This window comes from Miscanthus floridulus, chromosome 18 (assembly GCF_019320115.1).
Source record: "Miscanthus floridulus cultivar M001 chromosome 18, ASM1932011v1, whole genome shotgun sequence".
Lineage (NCBI taxonomy): Eukaryota > Viridiplantae > Streptophyta > Magnoliopsida > Poales > Poaceae > Miscanthus > Miscanthus floridulus.
The window spans coordinates 49725938-49747651 of record NC_089597.1 but is presented as its reverse complement, the minus strand read 5'-3'; the positions used below and the strand labels follow the sequence as shown (position 1 = coordinate 49747651).

Here is a 21714-nt window from a genome sequence, read left to right as displayed (position 1 = left end):
GATCTCATATGGGTACAATTAGCAAGTTTAGACACTTTAGAGTGTCAAAAATTGTATTTTGGATGTACCAAAATCTTGAATAAGAACATAGGATAAGTTCAAAAACCACTAACTAATTTTACTCATTAGTCATGCATGTCGAGGCCACATCATTGTACATTCAGCAAACAATTTGGACGGTTTAATGCAAATTCCAAAAATTAGACCTTATATGGTACAATTAGGATTTTATGGTACTAATAAAGTACATTTTAAGTGCACTGGGAACCTGAACGCATGACAAGTTTAATTAAGGACCACTGATGAAATTAGTTTAGAAATTAATTAGATCGATGTAAATTCATGGCTTGTATAATAAGCACGCTATTATTTGGAAATAACCCTACCAACCATCCGCTAATGAACATTTTCAAGCCCTACCCACACTCATTAGCAATGATTTAGCATCACTAAGCAGAGCACTAAGACAAGCTCATCCATTTTCGTACAAACTCCTCATGATGGCAACCATTGTCGTTGTCACTAGCTAAAGCTGAAAATGATCCAGCTCGTCAACCGCCATATATTCATCACTATATGATATGCCATTCCAAGATGCAGTTTCTGTAGCCAATTACCTTAAGGCTCAGTTTGGATCCTTGTAATTGAATTTATTTTAATAATCATAATTTAGACACATATTAATTAAGCTAATATGGTTAATTGTATATGGATTACATCTGTATATTGTTGTTGGTTACACGAGATAGATACTTATGTGTTGTATTTCTATAGTAGAGGAGTGAGTTGAAGAGCATATAATAAGTTACAAAGTAGAAACATAACATAGTGATTTATAGAATCAATATACATCTCTCACCCTATGAATTTCAGATAGGCTTATATGTGAACTTTGGACAGTGGTGAAATGTCAAATTCCAAACCAAATAGCCTAGTCTATTATGTAGATTTCAATTCCTCCAAATAAAAGGATCCAAACAGACTCTAAAGAGATATTGATAATAATAACAATAATATACATAAACGAACATCACCGACCGTAAGAGATAGATGACACCAATTCGACACAAACTTGCACAATGCTGAATCATACGCTCCATAATAAGTACACTGTATATAAGTATATATATAGGGAATGAGAAAAGGCCACATAATTTGTTATTTTTGCGGAAAATATATCTTGCGTCGTGGCTACCTAGCACTAGCTGAGTAGGTGGTACCGGATGGAATCTTCACTTCACATGCATGTCTGCACAGGGAACGCCTTTCAGCTTGCACCATTTCAGCATATGGCTTCCCTTTGTTTCGAGAGATAAAGACATGACAAAAGAGACCCTAAAAGATAAAAAGGAGGCAGATGGAGTAAAGCGGTTTTCAAGCCAAAGCCACCGACCGATCCAATCCAATCTGAGCCAAGTGGTGACCATCCTGCATGCTCTTAGCTTTTGCCTGCATATATGTGGTTCAGGTAACACTATTAGTTCAGGTAAAAGAGATACTTACAAATGAATGAATGCCATATATGGACACGAGAAATAGATTGTAATGTAGGTTAAGAATTGGCAGCTTCAAGCTTGTGTAGGTAAATCTTACCGCCGACACCGCCGGCCCTACGGAGGAAGGAGAGGAAGACGATAACAATGGCGACCGCTGCCACCAGGCCGATGATGATGGCAAGGGTTTTCCCAGATTCATCTGATGATGGACATTGACACTGAATTAAGAGCAGCAAACTTCTACTAAAAGTCAAACTAATCTGCTAGAAATATTTACTCCTATATACCACCACTACAGATTTAGACATCACTGCCGGCCTCATCACTATCGGATTCGTGAAAACCGATAGTGATGTACGCTTCCGAGCTTGAAAACCAGAAAATGATTGAGGCTGGACTAAAACCGACACTGAAGGACCACATCACTATCGGTTGTTAATACAAACCGACAGTAATGTCTATTTACTGTTGGTTGAATTACCGAACCGGCACTGATCCATACTCCCGGACCCGAAAATTTTATCCATCTCAGTTAACTCCGCACGCCTCCCAAACTCGCATATCGATCTGCTCCTCACCAGAGCGGCTGCGCAGTCCACACCAGAGCTGCTGCGCACCACGCCTCCACACCAGAGCGGCTGCACAGTCGGGCGGGGACCTCCACACCACGCCTCCACGCCGCCGCCGGAGTAGGGGGAGGAGCGCTGCCATGGGGAGGCCGGATCCGACCTCCATGCCACCGGATCCGGCCTCCACGCTGCTACCGGAGTTGGAGGGAGAGGAGCGCCTCCGTAGGGAGGCCGGATCCGGCCTCCATGCCGCTGCCGGAGTTGAAGGGGAGGAGCGGCGCCGTGGGGAGAGGGCCACCACCGCCGCTCGCCTGCGCCGCCCGCGTTGCCCGCGCCGCCTCTGCCTCGCCCGCTCCCGGATCCGGCGGTGAGGACGAGGAGGAGCCCGGATCCGTTCTCCCCGCCGCCAGATCCGGCCTCCTCGCCCGCATCGCCTGAGGGAGAGAGGGAGGGGAGAGGGCCGTCGTGCCGGAGGGGAGGAGGGGCGCGCCCGCCGAAGGAGGAGGCAGCCGCGCGCGCCCGCCGGAGAAGGAGGAGGCAGCTGCACTGTGTCTCCTCGGCAGTCTCCCTTTCTGGTGCTCCTGTGTCTTCGCCGGTGTAGATGAGTTATTTTGTTTGTGTTGAATCCTGCTCCTTTGTCTGTGATGTACGAATCGATTTGTGGTTGGGTTGATTTGTGATGTGTTGAACCCTTCTCCTTCGTCTGCGATGCACGAATCGATTTGTGGATGAGTTTTTCTGATGTGTTGAATCCGTCCTTTATCTGTGATGTATGAATTTTTTTCTTGGATGAAATGCTTGATGCAGTGGCGGCGGTAGCCAGCGAGCATGGTGGCGGCAGCGGCGGTAACGAGCATGCTCCAGCAAGCATGCTTGTTGGATTGCTTTTTTTTGTTTTTCTAAACCTTATCACTACCGGGTGAAGTACCGGCAGCAGTAGCCATTGAGCATCACTGTCGATATGCCACTGCTGGTTCAAAATCCGGCAGTGAAGGGGGATTTTGAACCAGCAGTGATGTCGAAAACTAGGGTAATGTATCATCTAGCTGTAGCTTTGTGCAAAGTATGGTGTTAAAGGGTTTAAAGCTACCCCAAAAAGAAGAAAAGGGTGTGCAGTACACTACTACTGAGAGACAGTGGGATACCAGAGATATCCTCTGGTGTGCTTCAGATTCCAATGATGCAAAGCTGGATCATTTTGGTACCACTTTGTGATACACTGCGGGGCCTCAGAGCATGGTTAACAACACAAAGAGAGAGAGAGAGAGTGAATCCATTTCAAAGCCTAGCTAAAAGTGCAGAGCGAGGAAAGTGAAAGGCAAACAAAAGTTCTTTTGGTCTACTTTGGATGAAAGATATCTTTGCATGCAGTTTGGACTTGGGGACACATCATGCACAATTTTATTTGCATCTAAATAGATACTGTACACCTACCGCAGCATGCAGTGTACATTCATGCGGACCACTGCACGAAAAGTTGATTAGTATTGAATGGTCCTGTGCCATCACTAATCAGTACACATTGTAATGCATGCAGTAACCTAGCCAGGCTAAGATAAGGACACCTTTTCTATTAATTAAGTTGAATAATGCCTAATTGTTTGTTTATATTACGATTTGGTTAATAAGTAATATAATATAAAATTGGACTTAAGTAAATCAAGAACGTTCTATCAGGTGACTGGTGTAGATGTGGGGGCTAGGGCTACACATGCAGTAAGCAATGTCAAATTTCTAGTCTATATCTACCTAGGCTTGCACAGGCTACATGGAAACCCCCAATCTCAGCAAATTTGCTGGCAGAGATGGTAGCAGGGAGCTGATAATACTCAAGTTTTTGGACCATTCAGTTGTAGCATCACCTTCGTAAACATATACCCTAAAATACTGCTTAAAATTCATACTCTATTATTCCTTTATCAAAAGTTATGTATCTGTGTAATTTCAGTTGATTGTGAATGCTAAACTTGTGGCACACTCCCTAGTATCTATTTTATATATACCTTGTGTAAAACCCAAACAAGGCTGTTATTTACGCTATGCTATATAATGGGGATTTTTTTAAAAAAAAACCTCCAGAATTTCGTGAATAAAATAAACCTGAAGAGAGAAAGCAGCCAAACTGTGCTGGTGTACTAATAATATACTAAACAACACTGTTTTGCAATTCTAGTACGCCTAAAATCTTGTGCAGATGAGCTGAGCCTTGCAGTTCGTGCACCCCATCATGACACGTACGATGTATAAAATATAAAGAACTAAAGGAAGAGTGCACCTACGACGTTGTGTACCAAAAAAAAAAAAACCAAAGAAAAAACTATTTATTCTCAGTAAATGTCTAGTATTTTTAACAAAGTGAATCGTACGCGTATATGCTGTGGGGTGCTATGCTAGTGGGTAGGCACTTGATGATCCAGTTGTGGTATGTGCAAGATCCAACAAATATTCAGGACCAGCTGGGGCCGCACTTGCCAACGTGGTTTCATCCAGCCTTCAGAGTTTTGCGTGCCGATCGATGGTACGCGGAACGAGATAACGGTGGAAACCGCAAGGATCCACGCTGTTCAATCATGCATCAGATCAAGAAAGCCCTGGATCGGCTGACTGGCCATTGGCCAAAGCAACCTAGCTAGCTAGACACTCTCACCATCACAAACCTTTGGCTAAAATCAGAGCTGAACCCAAGCTAACGGTTTGCTGATCATATTGTTACTACTGCCTAGTAAGAATATTCTCATGTCAGCTCATGCATGGATCCAAAATTCATAATACGTACTGGATAGATGATGATCAATCAACCGTAGTTGAATTCTCATGTAAACATTAACAGTTCAAAAAGTGTATGGTAGGAGCGAGAAGATGACGGAAATTGATGGCAAGGAGCAGCTGCTTACGTACCGTGCTGTCCGTACGTGTTCGGCACGAATCCGCCATATGCGTATCCATTGCCTGCTGCTCCTCCTACACCGCCGCCGCCACCGATGACATTGCCGCCGCCCGCCGTACCGGCGCCACCTCCGACGACCGGTACTCCTCCGCCGGTGCCGGTGCCGCCGCCGGCATTGGACCAGAAGCGCGCGTAGCACTTGCCGAGGTACACCTCCGCGGCGGAGGCGTAGCCGCAGCCGGCCTTGAGCTGCGAGGACGCGGCGGAGACGCAGTCGGTGCAGGCCTTGGCGCCGAGGTCCCCGACGCACTGCGACATGGCCTGCACGTACCCGGCCGCCCCCGCGCGGTACGATCCTTCGTCGGCGGGCGCCGCGGCGGCCACGAGCGCGCCCAGCGCCGCGTCGCGCATGGCCACCACGCTCGTGTCCCCGGCGTTCTCGCCGCTGCACTTCTTGAACAGCACCGTCGTGTCCTGCTTCCCCAGGAACGAGTCGTTCCCGTACCGCACGAAGCAGGCGCGCAGCTGCACTGCGGCGCCCGCCGCCGTGTTGCAGAGCGAGGAGAGCTTGGACACGGCCGACTTCACGCAGACGCCGCACACCGCGGCGGGTAGGTCGGAGCGGCACTGGTACACGCCCACCAGCTGGCCCGTCGACGCGGCCGACGGCGGCGAGGTGTAGTTGGCGTAGGCGGTGAAGCCTGCGCTGTTCACGAGGGACGACAGCGCGGTGTCCACGTCCGCGGCGTACTGCGACCCGGGGTCGTACCGCCCCTGCGAGCACCCGGCGTACACGAACGCCGTGTAGTCGTCGCCGCCGCGCGCGGGTGTCGTGCACGCGCACAGCACGATCAGCGCGACCACGGCGGGGAGCACTGATGGTGCAACAAGCTTCGACATGCTTGCTTCCTTCTTCTTGGTAATTCCTGCACGTACGGCTTTCGAAGCTAGCCGGCCGAGGGGGGCTCCAAGGGAGAAGAACAAGAGGCAGCTAAGAGCTAGCGAACTGTCTCTGTGAGTGTGGAGGGATGGGCTTATTAGATGTATACGAGTACTTAACTGGATCAACACAGTTCAGTGTTAAATTTTGCAAAGTGCTGTGGTGCCAGGTTAGATTATTTATTAGAGGGCTGTTTTTTTTTTCTAAGGTTTTTTTTTAGTGGACTGTCTTTTTTCTAAGTAGGAGATGATTTTTTTTGGCCAATCATCCGTTCTGCTTCTGCCTATATAGCCCAATATAGACGGAGTAAAACCTCCTTCACCCACCCTCCAAGCGGGCTCCCAAAGTGGCCCACAGCCTCTCAATCAATCACGATTCGATTTTTCTTTTTCTTTTTCTTTTCTTATTACTTATTACTTTTGTTTTAGCACACATTGAGCCAAATTTCGGCTCAAGTGAGACTGAGGGAAGTTTGGTCCATTAAAAAATAACTAGGCCACATAAATTGCGCAGGCAGTGCAGCTACGTGTGGGTCAATCCTAACACATGCACCATTATAAATTATAAGTTAGCTTGACTTTTTTTTATACTAAAAAATTTAAAGCGATTTATAGTTTGAAATAGAGAAAATATTTTTTTAATTGTATAGTAACGTAAATTGTGCAGCTAGTGTGTGGTTCAATCCTAATGTCTTTTTTTTTCTCAATTGCACATACATATCACTACACCACAACATTAATATAGCGTCACATGTGTGTCGTTATAAGTTCAGTAATAACGTTAAACGGTTGGTCGGTATAACTGCTCCACAGATTGAGTGTCGTTAAATGTACTTTTGCAGAGTAACCATCGGTCGCTAAAAGTATTTAGCTATAGCGTCGAACGAACGGTCGGCATAAAATGATAAAGAAAACCCACCGTGGATTGGTATAGGGTCATGTCTATCGCGCGCGCTGGCAATGAAAAGAAAAATTTCGATGCCCGTCCTCTCCAAACCCTATCCACCTTTTTCATCTGTCGCTGCGGCACTGCCCGCACAACTCCCCAGCCGCCACCAGCCCGCCACCCTCCCCTCAAATCCCGCCACCCTCCACGGTCTGTGCCAACCCCGCCGCCACACTAACTCGTCTGCACAGCGCACGGCGCGCCACCGCCCAAATCCCCGCCCGCCCACCCAAATTCCCCGCCGCCCCTCCACTTGTTCCCAGCCCTTCATCTTCCTCCAAATGGAGCTCGATTCAGTGCGAGCTCAAAGCAGCAGCCCAAGGAGAAGAAGAAAAGAGCAGTGCTCGAGAAGAGAAGCGCGCCACCGCTGCTTTGTTCGAGATGGCAACGAGGCACAGGTTAGATTATTTATTAGAGGGCTGTTTTTTTTTCTAAGGTTTTTTTTTTAGTGGACTGTCTTTTTTCTAAGTAGGAGATGATTTTTTTTGGCCAATCATCCGTTCTGCTTCTCCCTATATAGCCCAATATAGACGGAGTAAAACCTCCTTCACCCACCCTCCAAGCGGGCTCCCAAAGTGGCCCACAGCCTCTCAATCAATCACGATTCGATTTTTCTTTTTCTTTTTATTTTCTTATTACTTATTACTTTTGTTTTAGCACACATTGAGCCAAATTTCGGCCCAAGTGAGTCTGAGAGAAGTTTGGTCCATTAAAAAATAACTAGGCCACATAAATTGCGCAGGCAGTGCAGCTACGTGTGGGTCAATCCTAGCACATGCACCATTATAAATTATAAGTCAGCTTGACTTTTTTTTGTATTAAAAAATTTAAAGCGATTTATAGTTTGAAATGGAGAAAGTATTTTTTAATTGTATAGTAACGTAAATTGTGCAGCTAGTGTGAGGTTCAATCCTAATGTCTTTTTTTTTCTCAATTGCACATACATATATACATGTTCTTACGAACGATCGAGTCGGCGGTGTTAGTATAGAAAAGTATTAATAGTGATGGTAGAAAATGGTTTCCCTTGGCTCATGTGACCGTGCATCTAGTACCCATAACCCGCATGCAATGTCTGCGAGGGTTGGTGGTAACGCACCAGAGTCCAAACGGCTCAGATCCACTCTGTATGCTAAGGGAACCATACACGTCATCGCTTTGCGTAAAATGCTTAACCTAGTGAAGATGGTATAGACTCTAGAAGCCTTATATATTGGTCTAACCCACATTCAACAACTAAAAGGTGGGACTAAAACCTCCATAATCACACATATATATTGGGCCACCGTGGGCCAAATTTAACTGGGTTGGATGTCACATGTTTACTTGCCTTAAAACGATGATGCAAGAACGTGAGCTAAGAATGATCCAAACATGCACTACCGGTTCATACATCATCACCTCAGAAAGCACACTCATACAAACATACACAAGTACACATAAAGCATTCTTACACCTTGCAACACCGTGTTTCCCATAACAACAACCAAAATACTTGATTTACCGCAACAACATTTCTTCACATTTTCGCTGTGAAAAACTACTTTTCAAAAATTATGAAAATTTGTTAGAAGATACAAAACTCCACAATCTACAACTGTTACATTATAACTTTTGGAATTTGAATTTTCTAAGATACACAAAACAAGCCAGCAAACTAACAGAAATTTTTTGACGATATAGAACAACAGCAGTCCAATAAAATAAGCATAACTTGAGCTCTACTGAGCATCTGACAACCTATACTATACCATTTGAAAGCTTATAGATTTTCTTTCAACTTTTATGTAGATCATTCCATGGTATTTTGGGCTTAAGATATCGTAAAACTAAATGCATCTAAAATTGCCCATAAGTTCGACAGCACAACTACATCATCAAACAACAGTCATGTCTCCCAAAGCATAAGGGGTATAAAGGTGATCTCTATGCTAAAAGAAAAAAACTAATAAAGTTTACTATTATTAGCATATATTTTTAAAGATTTTTAGTGCATAAAACAGCATATAAGCAACCACTACATGGTCTGAAAAAAATAATTGGACTTAATTACAAGATTATAACCTAATCCCATACACTAATCCATCTTATTGACTAAACCCTAGCATAGATCTCTTATAAAACCAGGGGGAAAATCACGATCTTAGCCTAATAACAAGTATGATGAAGACCCACAAAGATTAACCTCACCTTTCCTTCTCCTTCATGGTGATCCTCGCCGCTACACCTCTCGCCGACTTGATCTACGTCACACACGACATCACCATCATGAACAGTGAGGAAAAGCACATAATTGAGGGGAAAACACAAATATAAGAAGATGTCTAACTGGTTTTTGAAGAAGGAACATATACGATGGCAAGCGATGGTCAAACCTGAATTTATCTTCCTCTCCACTCGTCTATGTTCACTTGTCTTATTTTCTCCCATATGTGTGAAGAACGACGACTCAAGGGATGTGTATTAGGTTTTGTGGGGTTGGAGAAAGACATGACAGAAGAAATAAAGAAAAAGATAAGAGTCATAAAAAAATTAGAAAACTGACCTGAACATGTACTTTTTTTATATAATGGAAAGAGTATCCGGCTTCATCGTCATTGAAGAGGAGTCAGACCAACTTATCACAACTTACTTAACAACTCTGGATAAACAAAGTTCTTGTAAGAAAAACAACTCAAAACCCAAATATAAACAAACAAGGCCATCCATAGGACGCAAAGAGACTTATTGCCGCGGTCCCCAAAGTTTGACAATCCTCCACCATGAGCGCTTGTTGAACCTCAGTTGCAATTGGGCTCAGTACCAAAGCCAATGGTTCCCTAGGAATAACACCTGCAAAAGAGAATTGGTTCGACAATTGTCAAAAAACAACTTTGTTCCTTGTTATCTAGATTGACCATAAAATGGCCGCTGCACCAATGAGTAAGAGTGATCGAAAATTTTTATCTTTCCAAGAGTACCATCCATTAAACAAGTTATGGGCATTTCGAGTGGCTTAATTCCTAACACCATATGGACTGCTCTCCATAAAAACATGACATGTGAGCAATCAAAGAAGTGATGTTCACTAGTAGAGAAACGACCTTTGATCCAGCTCGAAATTTGGCTTTAGCCCCGGTATTTTTCACGCCCGGGACTAGAGAAACCTTTAGTCCCGGTTCGTAGCTCCAACCGGGACTAAAGGTCCCTGCCCAACGGCTATTGCGGTAGGCTTTTGCTGCAGGGGACTTTTAGTCCTGGTTGGAGCTACCAACCGGGACTAAAGGTTAACTTTTACTCCCGGTTTGTCCCTCCAACTGGGAGTAAAAGTCTACTCCCGGCTGGAGGTTCCATCCGGGACTAGAAAGGGACCTTTAGTCCCGGTTTCTGTCTCTAACTGGAACTAAAGGTCCCCTCCTATATAGCCCTTGTTCCTCCCCGAGCCCGAGCCACTTCAAGCTCAGTGTTCTTGCTTCATCGCCGGCCTCGCTTCTTTCTCATCGCCGGTAATCACAAGATTTCTTCGATTCCTCCGTCGATTCTTCGGTTCCAAAGGTTACCAACTTTATACTCTCATGTTTCATCAGTAGCATGTCTCATTTTGTGGACTAGATATATGTGGTTTTTTATGGTGGATTTCTTTATTTGTAAGCCATTTAAGCTTAAAATCACTTTAAAGTTTGCATATTTGGATGAAGGAAGGTTAAAGTAGTTATTCAAAACTAGTATTTAGCTTTCATTTCTAGTATGCATAGCACACTTCATGGTTTAGAGATATAGAGAATTTTAGAGTTTTTTAATTTTATTTGTTTATAAAATGAGAAATTTATATTATATTAAAAATGAGTATAGAGAGTAGATGGCAACTGCTTCCGGGTCCTCGGCCTCTCATCGGGTTCCAAAGCGACTGAGACCGGACCTCCCTCTCATTGCATGCGGCAAGTGTGAGGAGAAGATTGTGATGGAGTACCGGGTGAGGAAGGAGTGTCCCAACAAGGGCCGTATCTTCTACAAGTGTCTGGATCGCAATGTGAGTTATTTTGTCGCATTTGATGATTATGGTTAATTTATACTTATTTTTATGATGATTGTGATTAAAGTTCTAATTTTTTGTTTTAATTTCAGTGGGATGGCACTGGATGTTTAGGATGGTACTGGGAGGAAGAGTATGTTGAACACATGCAAAACTCTCTTGCACAGGCGGCTAAGGCGGCTGATGAGGCAGTGATCCTGCGGAAGAAGCCCATAGATGTTGAACAAATGCATGATCTGTCAGTTTTAGTTGGGATTGGTCGCGAAATCCTTATGCTGCTGAAGTGCATTTTAGCTTTAGTTTTTTTAGTGGTAGTTGGGATTCTCTACATTGTAGCGAGACTTTCATAAATTAATACCTTGTGTGGTGGCATGCATGTCGTATAATTAACCAATTATGTTCTAGGTTTTAATATGGTATGTATGTCATGTAATGCAGATGAGCCGGCATTGGATGTACAATGCTAATCGCCGCTCCCAAGAGTTCATTGAGGGCGTGCATTCTTTCTTATGTGTGGCCGAGACAAACAAACGTGATGGTTTCATGTGCTGCCCATGTGCCATATGTAAGAATTTGAAGGAATATGCTAGCTCAAGGAGTCTTCATTCACACTTGTTGAAGTCGGGTTTCATGCCAAACTATATTTGTTGGATGAAGCATGGAGAAACTGGGGTTGTAATGGAAGAAGGTGAAGAAGAACAATGGGACGATGATGACATTATTGCTGAATATGGTGCCTTCAATGATACTGCAATGGGGAAAGCTGAAGAAGAGGTAGTGGCAGAAGGTGAGCCCGCTGATGATCTTGGTCAGGCCATTCGTGATGCACAAAGAGAATGCGAAAGTGAAAAGGAGAAGATCAAGTTCGAGCGCATGCTAGAGGATCACAAGAAATTGCTATACCCAACTTGTGATGCGGGATAGAAAAAGTTGGGTACCACACTGGAATTGCTGCAATGGAAGGAAAAGAATGGTGTATCTGACAAGGGATTTGGAGAGTTACTGAAAATCCAAAAGAAGATGCTTTCGAAGGATAACGAATTGCCCATCGCTACGTACGAAGCAAAACATGTAGTCTGCCCTTTGGGATTAGAAATCCAGAAGATACATGCATGTCCTAATGACTGCATCCTCTACCGTGGCGAGGAGTACGAGAAGTTAGATGCATGCCCAGTATGTCATGCATCGCGGTATAAGATCAGGCGAGATGACCCTGGTGATGTTGAGGGCGAACGTCCCACGAAGAAAATCCCTGCCAAGATTATGTGGTATGCCCCTATAATACCATGCTTGAAACATCTGTTCAGAAACAAAGACCATGCAAAGTTATTGTGATGGCACAAAGAAGACCGTAAGGTAGACAATATGTTGAGACACCCTGCTGATGGGTCCCAGTGGAGAGCAATCGATAGAGAATTCTCGGAGTTTGCAAATGACGTAAGAAACTTAAGGTTTGCTTTAAGTACGGATGGTATGAATCCTTTCGGGGAGCAGAGCAGTAGTCATAGCACTTGGCCTGTTACTCTATGTATCTACAACCTTCCTTCCTGGTTATGCATGAAGCGTAAGTTTATTATGATGCCAGCGCTCATCCAAGGCCCAAGGCAATCTGGCAACGACATCGATGTGTACCTGAGGCCACTAGTTAAAGAACTTCTACTTTTGTGGAACAGACCAGGTGTACATGTGTGGGATGAGCACAAATAGGAGCACTTTGACCTGCGAGCATTGTTGTTCATAACAATCAATGATTGGCCTGCTCTAAGTAATCTTTCAAGATAATCAAACAAGAGATATAATGCATGCACGTACTATTTCGATGACATTAAAGGTATATTCTTGAAAAAATGTCGAAAGGTTGTGTACCTTGGCCATCATCGATTTCTTCCTACGAATCACCCCCTAAGAAAGAAAGGCAAGCATTTGAAAGGTAAGGTAGACCACCAGACCAAGCTGGACAACCGAACTGGTGAGGATGTACTCAATATGGTCAAGGATATGAAAGTAGTATTTGGAAAAGCACATGGCAGCGAACCTGTTCCGAACGACACCGACGGTCACGCACCCATGTGGAAGAAGAAGTCCATATTTTGGGAGCTACCCTATTGGCAAGTCCTAGAGGTCCGTAGCGCGATCGACGTGATGCACCTGATGAAGAATCTTTGTGTGAACCTGCTAGGCTTCATGGGTGTGTATGGGAAGCCTAAGGACACACTTGAAGCACGACAGGACCTGCGATGTTTGAAAGAACGAGACAACCTACATCTAGAGAAGACAGATGATGGACGCCATTACTTAAGTCCTGCCAGCTACACTCTTAGCAAAGAAGAGAAGGAAAGCATGTTTGAATGCCTAGCAAGCATCAAGGTACCATCTGGATTCTCCGCAAATATAAAGGATATAATAAATGTGCTAGAGAAGAAATTCCTAAACTTAAAGTCCCATGACTGCCACGTGCTCATGACGCAATTGCTTCTAGTTGCATTAAGAGGAATTCTACCTCCAAATGTACGTCTAGCCACCGTGAAGCTATATGCATTCCTCAATGCAATTTCTCAGAAGGCAATCGATCCAATGGATCTAGCTAAACTACATAATGATGTGGTTCAATGTCTTGTCAGCTTTGAGTTGGTGTTCCCTCCTTCCTTCTTTAATATCATGACAAACCTCCTAGTTCACCTGGTCAAGGAGATTAGCATTCTCGGTCCTGTGTTCCTGCACAACATGTTCCCCTTTGAGAGGTTCATGGGAGTCCTAAAGAAATATGTTCACAACTGTGCTCGGCCAGAAGGAAGCATCGCCAAGCGCTATGGAACAGAGGATGTCATTGAGTTTTGTGTTGACTTTATTCCCGACCTTGACCCGATTGGTGTTCCTGAATCGCGACACGAGGGGAGACTAAGTGGAAAGGGGACACTAGGGAAGAAAACATATATTGGTACGCTGGACAATTATTTTAATAAAGCACACTACATAGTTCTACAAAACTCCTCCTTGGTGGATCCGTATACCAAGACACATAAAGAGTTGCTCCGATCCGAGTTTCCAGGGAAGTCTAAAGCTTGGATTACGCGTCAGCATATGGAAACTTTCAGCGACCGGTTGCGAAAAGAATGTCAGGGTGATGAGAGTATTGATGAGCAACTGTATTTGTTGGCTAGGCAGCTGAAAGGATCAAGATGCCCAAGAGGGGGGGGGTGAATTGGGCTAATTCTAAATTTTCTTGCAATAATCAAATCCTACGGATAGCCCAATTAACCCCTTGTGCTTAGAAAAGTGTTTATATCAAACTAATGCATAACAACAACGCTACCTATGTTCCAAACTTACTCTAGCAAGCAATTCTATGGATGTAAAACAGGTATTGAATTGCTCAAAGTAAATACTCAAAGTAAGTGCTCAAAGTAAATAGAGAGAGAAAGGAACGCGGCGATGTTTTGCCAAGGTATCAGAGAGTCACCACTCCCCACTAGTCCTCGTTGGAGCACCCGCGCAAGGGTGTAGCTCCCCCTTGATCCACGCAAGGATCAAGTGCTCTCTACGGGTTGATTCTTCGATACTCCGTCGCGGCGAATCACCCAAAACCGCTCACAACTTGAGTTGGGTCACCCACAAGCTCCGCCGGGTGATCACCAAGCTCCCAATCACCACCAAGCCGTCTAGGTGATGGCGATCACCAAGAGTAACAAGCACGAACTCTCACTTGACCACGCGAAGCCTAATGAGAAGATGGATGCACACTTGTCTACTCTTGATTCACTAATGAGGTTTCACTCTTGGATTCTCAAATCACAAACACCTAACTAGGACCTTGCTCTTCTTGGCACTCACAAACGTGTTTCTCAGCTGTAGGAATGAGCAAAAGTGACTCCACTCACGAGTGGAGCTTCTATTTATAAGGCAGCCTGAAAAACGAACCGTTATGAGCTTCTGCGGGGTGACCGGACGCTCCGATCGTTTTGACCGGACGCTCCGGTCAGTTCAACCCGCGAACAGTTTTCAAGTGATGACCGGACGCTGTCAGGGTCCGGTCAGTACCGACCGGACGCGTCCGGTCGCTCTTGGATGCTTACTGTAAACGACCGGACGCTGGATACTCAGGGTCCGGTCACCACTGACCGGACGCGTCCGGTCGCACTTTCTCAAGTCTGGACCCTTACTGGAGTCGACCGGACGCTGTCCCTCAGCGTCTGGTCACACGACCTTCCAGCGTCCGGTCACCCCAGACTTGTTTGCTTCAGTCAAATGAAATGACCAGACCCTGCGGCCAGTGTCCGGTCGAACCGGAGCCAGCGTCCGGTCAGTATTTGACCCTCCATTCACTTCCAACTCTCGATCATATGAGAATGAAGTTAGCTCCAAAGGATCTTAGGCATTCATAGGAGCTACCTAGAGCTAGTTTTAACAAGTGTGCACCACACCTAACTCACTAGACTCAACTAGGTCAAGCTACCCGTTCATACCCCCCTTCATAGTACGGCCAAAGGAAAAACAAAGTCCTAAACTACTCTAAGTGTCTCTCCAACTTCAATTGACACTTAGAACTAGTTATCCTTAACCTTGTCATGCATCCTTTGAAAACCGAAACGATTTCCATCGTAGGGGCATGACAACCTCAATTGCCCAATCGATCTCCATTACCATGACCTAACTTAATTGCCTCTGCAAAACACACGTTAGTCATAATAATCTTGTATTGTCATTAATCACCAAAATCCACTTAGGGGCCTAGATGCTTTCAATCTCCCCCTTTTTGGTGATTGATGACAATATCACCTCGAGTATGTTAAAGAGTGAGGTTTTTGAAGGGCTTGGTTCATTTAAGCTTTTGTCGATAAGAACAAAAGAGTTAGGAAAGCTTATATGACCCAAGCCAACACAGTGTACTCAAAAAATATGAATTAAGCATGAGTACGAGTAACAAAGCTCATTTGCTTCGAAGTATAAACGCGGAAGCAAAAGCAAATGAGCATAACACAAGTGATATGACATAGAGATAATGCAAAGTAGAAATCACACATGTCAAATATCACAATCACGTAGATAGCACTATCACATATATATAATAGAATGCATGAAAGTAAACACACGAATGCATAAGTAATAGTGTATCACACAAATTAAACTCCAAATGTATATAATAAGCTAATACTATATAACTAGCTCCCCCTAAATGTAGCTCCCCCTGAGACTACATACTCGAACACCCTCTCCCCCTTTGGTGTCAAACACCAAAACCTAGGGCGGGGCTGCAGCGGACGAGCCGGGCACTGAAGAACGTGGGGCAAGCTGGAACTAGGCACCATCATCATCTGACCCTGAGCTCTGAACTGACTGACCCTCTATGGCAGGAAGTGTCGCTGAAGCGGTCTAGGTCTGAGCTGAGGCTGGTGCTGCCTATGAAGCTGCAAGTATGTCTGTCGTAGGATCAGACGAGGCGACAGACGAGGGGAGCCTCTGAGTAGTCACTGCGACTGGAGCTGCTGTAGATGGACCGGCGGTATGCATATGAGGCGGAGTAGGCATGCCGGTCAACTCGCTGAAGGATGCTCCAAGACTCCTGGAGACTGATGTCTCAGGCACGAATAGCGAGGAGGACTGCTCTGGTGTGAAACCCGTCTGAAATGGAGTGAACTGCGGGGCTACTACGGGTGAGGCTAACCACTGGGACACCTGTATAGGAGGTGAAGCAAACTGAGCTAGAGGCTGTCCCTGACTCTAGAGCCCACTGGGCTGTACTGCTGGAGTCGTTGAAGTGGTAGGAGGCTGTGCAAGCTAGGGCAAAGGTTGTGGCAGTGGGACCCCAATGGCTGTCACTACATGCTGCATGAATCCCATGAGCTGCTGCTGCATAAGTAACTGCTGGTGCTGAAGGAGCTGCTGCTACCGCTGGAACTCGTCCTGATGAGCCTGAAACTGTGCGAAGTTGGCAGCTGTCTCCTGTGCCTGTCGTGTCTGATCCTGCTGCATCCGCTCAAGAATAGCAATGAGAGCGGGGTCTATCTGCGGAGCTAGTGGAGCAGAACTGGAGCTACCGGCCTCTGCATCATGTCTACATGGCGGCATCTGAGGTATAGGCTGGTAGTCGTCGTCAGAGCTGTCACTGTACTCGCTCACCTCCTGTTGTGCCTCTAGCTCCTCCTCCTCAGTAGCTGCAATCCCTCTGATGATCTCATCCTGCTGAGCTGCGGACTCTGGCACGTCGGGACGATGGCTAGGCTATCTGGGTGCCTGAGGAGTGGTGTGTCTAATCCTTTATGACAGGTTGTAAGCTGGGAACTCTGTGGTGGCACCTGTATACTCATCCATCATACCAGGGGGCTTATCAAGCACTACTCTGCGGATAAGAAACGTGATCCAGTGCGCATAAGGAAGCTGCCTGTGACCCTTGAATCCCTCAGCTATAGTGTCCTCCATCTCTGAAAGAAGGAGATCCCAGATATCAAATACTGTCTGCTGCATCAGGGCATTAAGAAGCCAGAGCTGTAAGCGAGTTAGACCCTCTCTATATCCCAACCTGGGAAGCAGTGTCCTCCTGATAATGGCCTCTAGCACTCTCGCTGTAGGAGTCAAGTCACTGGGGTTCCTCCTCGACCCCTCTTCAAAAGGCTCCTTGAAGCAATGTCGCACTAAATCTGTAGGAGGCACCAATCCTCCATGAGGACGCCTAGGAGGCTCCTGCTATCCATAACAGACCTCATGCATCTTGACAGGCTGCTCCTGTAGCCTCAGTATTTCTCTGACCCTGCCACTCATCACTCTGTAGTCTTTGCCTCTGAAAGCAAAGTGAATAAACCTGTGATGTGGATCGATGAAGAGTGAAGCATAAAACTGACGAACCCAAGATGGTACATATATCCCCGTCTGTCCAATCAAATTTGTCAGTCCTGGCAAATATGACAAGTATGGACGAATGCTCTCTCCGGCTGCTGCCACAATAGACTCTATCTGACAGACTCTCTGAGATCTGAACACTGCCCCACTGTTGAGATAGGCATTGTAGAAATCCTCCTGCAGTGGCATGTAGAAACCCTCAGCTGCTCTCTCATCCCTCCTTGGAGGAAACCAAACCTCAAACTCAACAAATCGCAGCTGCTGAACCTGTCTGGCGGTGGCGGCCCTCAAGTCGAGGTGAACCACTGGAGGCGGACCCTGAGGTCTGGGTGGAGGACATGAACCTCTGCGCTATGTAACTGGCCTCGGTGGAACTGTAGCACTGGTATGACTCGAGCGGCGTAGCTGAGGTGCCGGCTCAGTCTCCTGACCCTCCTGAGTCTCTTGGGCTGGCTGAGGCTCTGCTGGTGGTGGCTGCTGCTGAGCTGACGGACCCTCCTCAATGGCAACCCGTCGTCCTACAAACGTGGCAGTCCCAGCTGGACTCCTGTGACGACGCTCAACATCCTCAATTGCAGCTCTCAGTGCTGGTGAAACCGGCTGATCTGCAATGACAACTCCGCTGCGGGCACCAGCTCTCTCGGCACGCTCTGTGGCCTCTACAACAGCTGCTGCTCTCGCTGTCTCTGCATCGGGGTACTTCCGCTTCTTGGATGTCACCTGCTTGGTTGACTTGCCCTTAGATCCAGCTGGCTAGCGAGGCAGGGGCCTCCGATCATCATCACCTGGGCCACCACCAACGTTCTTGGTGCGAGCCATCTGAGCTAACAAGATGGTGAACTGCCGCTTTCGAGGCTTGGCCTCGATCCTTACTCGCGAGCTTGGCTCTGAGTTGACTGCCAACTGCCACAAGAACCACAACGGAACCGACTCGCTGCACGATAGAATAGATGGATATACAAATAAACATCATATTGCTAATAGATGTGAAACCCTAATAGAGAAAGCAATGTAGATGCGAAATTGAATCGAATGGCTTTCTACCTGACGATCTACGAACTGAGAAAAGATAAGGCGACACGCGGAGGATCTTCGGAACCGGGCTAGGGTTAGGGTAAAAGTCCTGAATGTAATGGAGAATCATAGACTGCAAATCGATCTAGGTCATTGAGAGGATCAAGATTGAAAAGTTAGGTCTTACCAACAATGAAGGAGACACTGGCGCGGGTGAGCAGTGGCGGCAAGGGAGGCTCGGTGGCTGTGACGGGCAGGCGCGGGGTTGCGCTAGAAAGCTCGGACGAAGCTGGCTAGACGACGGCGCGGCGAGCTTGGGCGCAAGGTGGCCGGCGCGGTGCTGCAGAGGCGCGGCGAGGCAGTAGCTCGGCAGCGCGGCGAGCTTGGGTGCGAGGAGGCGGCGGCGCGACTTGGCGGCTGCTCGGGCTAGGGCACGGCGGGATGCAGACAGAGGACGTGGTGGTACGGTTAAGTAATCCCCCAAAACGTGATAGAAAAGGAAACGAGGAAAAGAGTCCTGAAGCCGCGCGAGATCCACTGACCGGACGCTCCGGTGGTAGCGACCGGACGCTACCACCCAGCATCCGGTCGATTCCAGAGAGGTCCAAATCCTCTGGAATCGGGATCGGACGCGTCCGGTGGTCCATGACCGGACGCAGGCAGGGTCCGGTCAGTACAACTTGTGCACCCTTTGATCGACCGGACGCAGAACCCTTCCTGACCGGACGCACAGACGCAGCGTCCGGTCACTCCTTCGGCAGCAGTTCACCTCCTGTGAACTGACCGGACGCTGGACAGCAGCGTCCGGTGCAGCGTCCGGTGCACCTTTTCCAGCAAATCTTCAAACTTCCTTCGCGTTCCCTGTTCCCAATCAAGTCCCAACTTGAATAAGATCCAAATAAACACCAATTGGGACTGATGTGAGTGACCTCTCTCAAACCCTCATATTTTTCAAAATATTTTGCCTTAGGCTATAATTCTTTTTAAGAAAATAGGCAACAAGAGGGCAAATGAAACAAAACGACAAAGACAACATTCATGCATATGTAATACTTGTAAGTAAATCTAGTTGCTTGTCAAGTTTGATCCAAGGTTAAGCTTCTTCACACGCTTTTCGGTGATTATCTTAACCATGTTAGACAAGCCCTATGTGCATTGCCACAAATTAAACATGTTGTATATTACAATGAATGCAAGGGACAACACAAGCTCGATTTTAAGTGAAGTTACCAAAATCAAGTACATTGAGCTCATTCCGCAATCTACAAAATGTAGCCTCATCTAGCGGTTTTGTGAAGATATCAGCTAATTGATCTTCGGATCTTACACCTTCTAGTGATATATCATTTTTAGCCACATGATCTCTTAGAAAGTGATGGCAGATATCTATATGCTTGGTGCGAGAGTGTTGAACCGGATTATTTGCAAGTTTTACCGCACTTTCATTGTCGCACAAAAGAGGTACTTTCTCTAGAACTACTCCATAGTCTAGCAAAGTTTGTTTCATGTATAATATTTGTGCACAACTAGCACCCGCGGCAATGTATTCCGCTTCGGCGGTGGACAAAGCCACACTATTTTGTTTCTTGGAGGACCAAGACATAAGTGATCTACCAAGCAAATGGCACCCTCCGGATGTGCTTTTTCTATCAACTTTGCATCCGGCGTAATCCGAATCGGAATAGCCAATTAATTCAAATAAAGCTCCTTTGGGATACCAAAGACCAATGCTTGGTGTGTGCTTAAGATACCTAAGGATTCTTTTTATAGCAATTAAATGTGTTTCCTTAGGACTAGCTTGAAATCTAGCACACATACACACACTAAACATGATGTCGGGCCTAGATGCGGTTAAATATAACAAGCTACCAATCATAGAACGGTAGAGAGTTTGATCAACCGGGTTACCTCCCTCATCTAGGTCGAGATGTCCATTTATAGGCATTGGTGTCTTGATTGGCTTACATTCATCCATTTTGAATCTCTTGAGAAGATCTTTTGTGTATTTCTCTTGAGAGATGAAGATGCCTTCTTTCATTTGCTTGACTTGAAAACCAAGAAAGAATGTAAGCTCACCAATCATTGACATCTCAAACTCCTTCGACATCAATTCACCAAATTCTTTGCATGAGTCTTCATTTGATGATCCAAAGATGATATCATCAACATATACTTGACAAATGAAGATATGCCCATCAAGCTTCTTGGTGAATAGTGTGATGTCGACCTTCCCAATGGTGAAGCCCTTCTCAATGAGGAAGTCCCGAAGGCGCTCATACCAAGCTCTTGGGGCTTGCTTAAGCCCATATAATGCCTTGGACAACCTATAAACATGATTAGGATATCTAGGGTCTTCAAACCCGGGAGGTTGATCAACATAGACTAGTTCATTTATAAAACCATTTAAAAATGCACTTTTCACATCCATTTGATATAGTTTCATTTCATGATGTGATGCATATGCAAGAAGGATACGGATGGCTTCTAATCTTGCAACCGGTGCAAAGGTCTCTCCAAAATCTAAACCTTCAACTTGAGAGAACCCCTTTGCAACTAGTCTTGCCTTGTTCCTCACAACAACACCTTGATCATCTTGCTTGTTGCAGAACACCCACTTCGTTCCAATGACTCTTGCACCTTTTGGTCGCTCTTCAAGATTCCAAACTTCATTGCGAGTGAAGTTGTTCAACTCTTCATGCATGGCATTGATCCAATCCGGATCTTTAAGAGCTTCTTCTACCTTGGTAGGCTCATAGCAAGAGACAAAAGAGTGATGAGCAATAAATGAAGTAAGTTTTTGAGATCGAGTCATTATACCCTTTGATGGACTCCCTATGATGAGATCTTGTGGATGATCTTGTAGGAGAGGTGTGTTTCTTCTATTGACCACTTGAGGAGGAGGTTGTGGAGCATCAACATCTTGTGCTTGTACCACCATTTGCTCATGAGAGATATGAGTATCTTCATTTCCACTCTTCCATCTTTTTCACCATCTTGTGGTACATTTGATGAAGAAG

The 21714-nt window shown here is 45.8% G+C and overlaps 1 protein-coding gene across 2 annotated transcripts; it reads right to left on the bottom strand.

Annotated features, from left to right (window-relative positions):
• Positions 1–1102: 1102 nt before the first annotated feature.
• On the bottom strand, positions 1103–5983 carry LOC136522246 (plasmodesmata-located protein 6-like). 2 transcript variants are annotated; one of them, XM_066516056.1, is made up of 3 exons: positions 4964–5983; positions 1594–1695; positions 1103–1449 (listed from the first exon to the last, which is right to left on the bottom strand). In XM_066516056.1, exons 1-3 carry the CDS (start codon positions 5850–5852, stop codon positions 1439–1441), a joined length of 1002 nt encoding a protein of 333 aa, XP_066372153.1. In that variant the 5' UTR covers positions 5853–5983; the 3' UTR covers positions 1103–1438. The 2 variants fall into 2 exon arrangements, with proteins under 2 accessions (XP_066372153.1, XP_066372151.1); XM_066516054.1 differs by lacking the exons at positions 1103–1449; positions 1594–1695 and adding an exon at positions 2242–2768.
• Between the last annotated feature and the right edge of the window lie 15731 nt (positions 5984–21714).

What these genes read in the sequence shown, in the direction of transcription:
- LOC136522246 (XM_066516054.1), bottom strand. Translation starts at nt 5,852, where the DNA reads ATGTCGAAGCTTGTTGCACCATCAGTGCTCCCCGCCGTGGTCGCGCTG. An exon ending in GAACACGTACGGACAGCACG is followed by an intron (nt 2,769 to 4,963) that starts GTACGTAAGCAG and finishes CGTGCATCGCAG; the next exon opens with ACGAAGGAGAAGGGTTCAAC.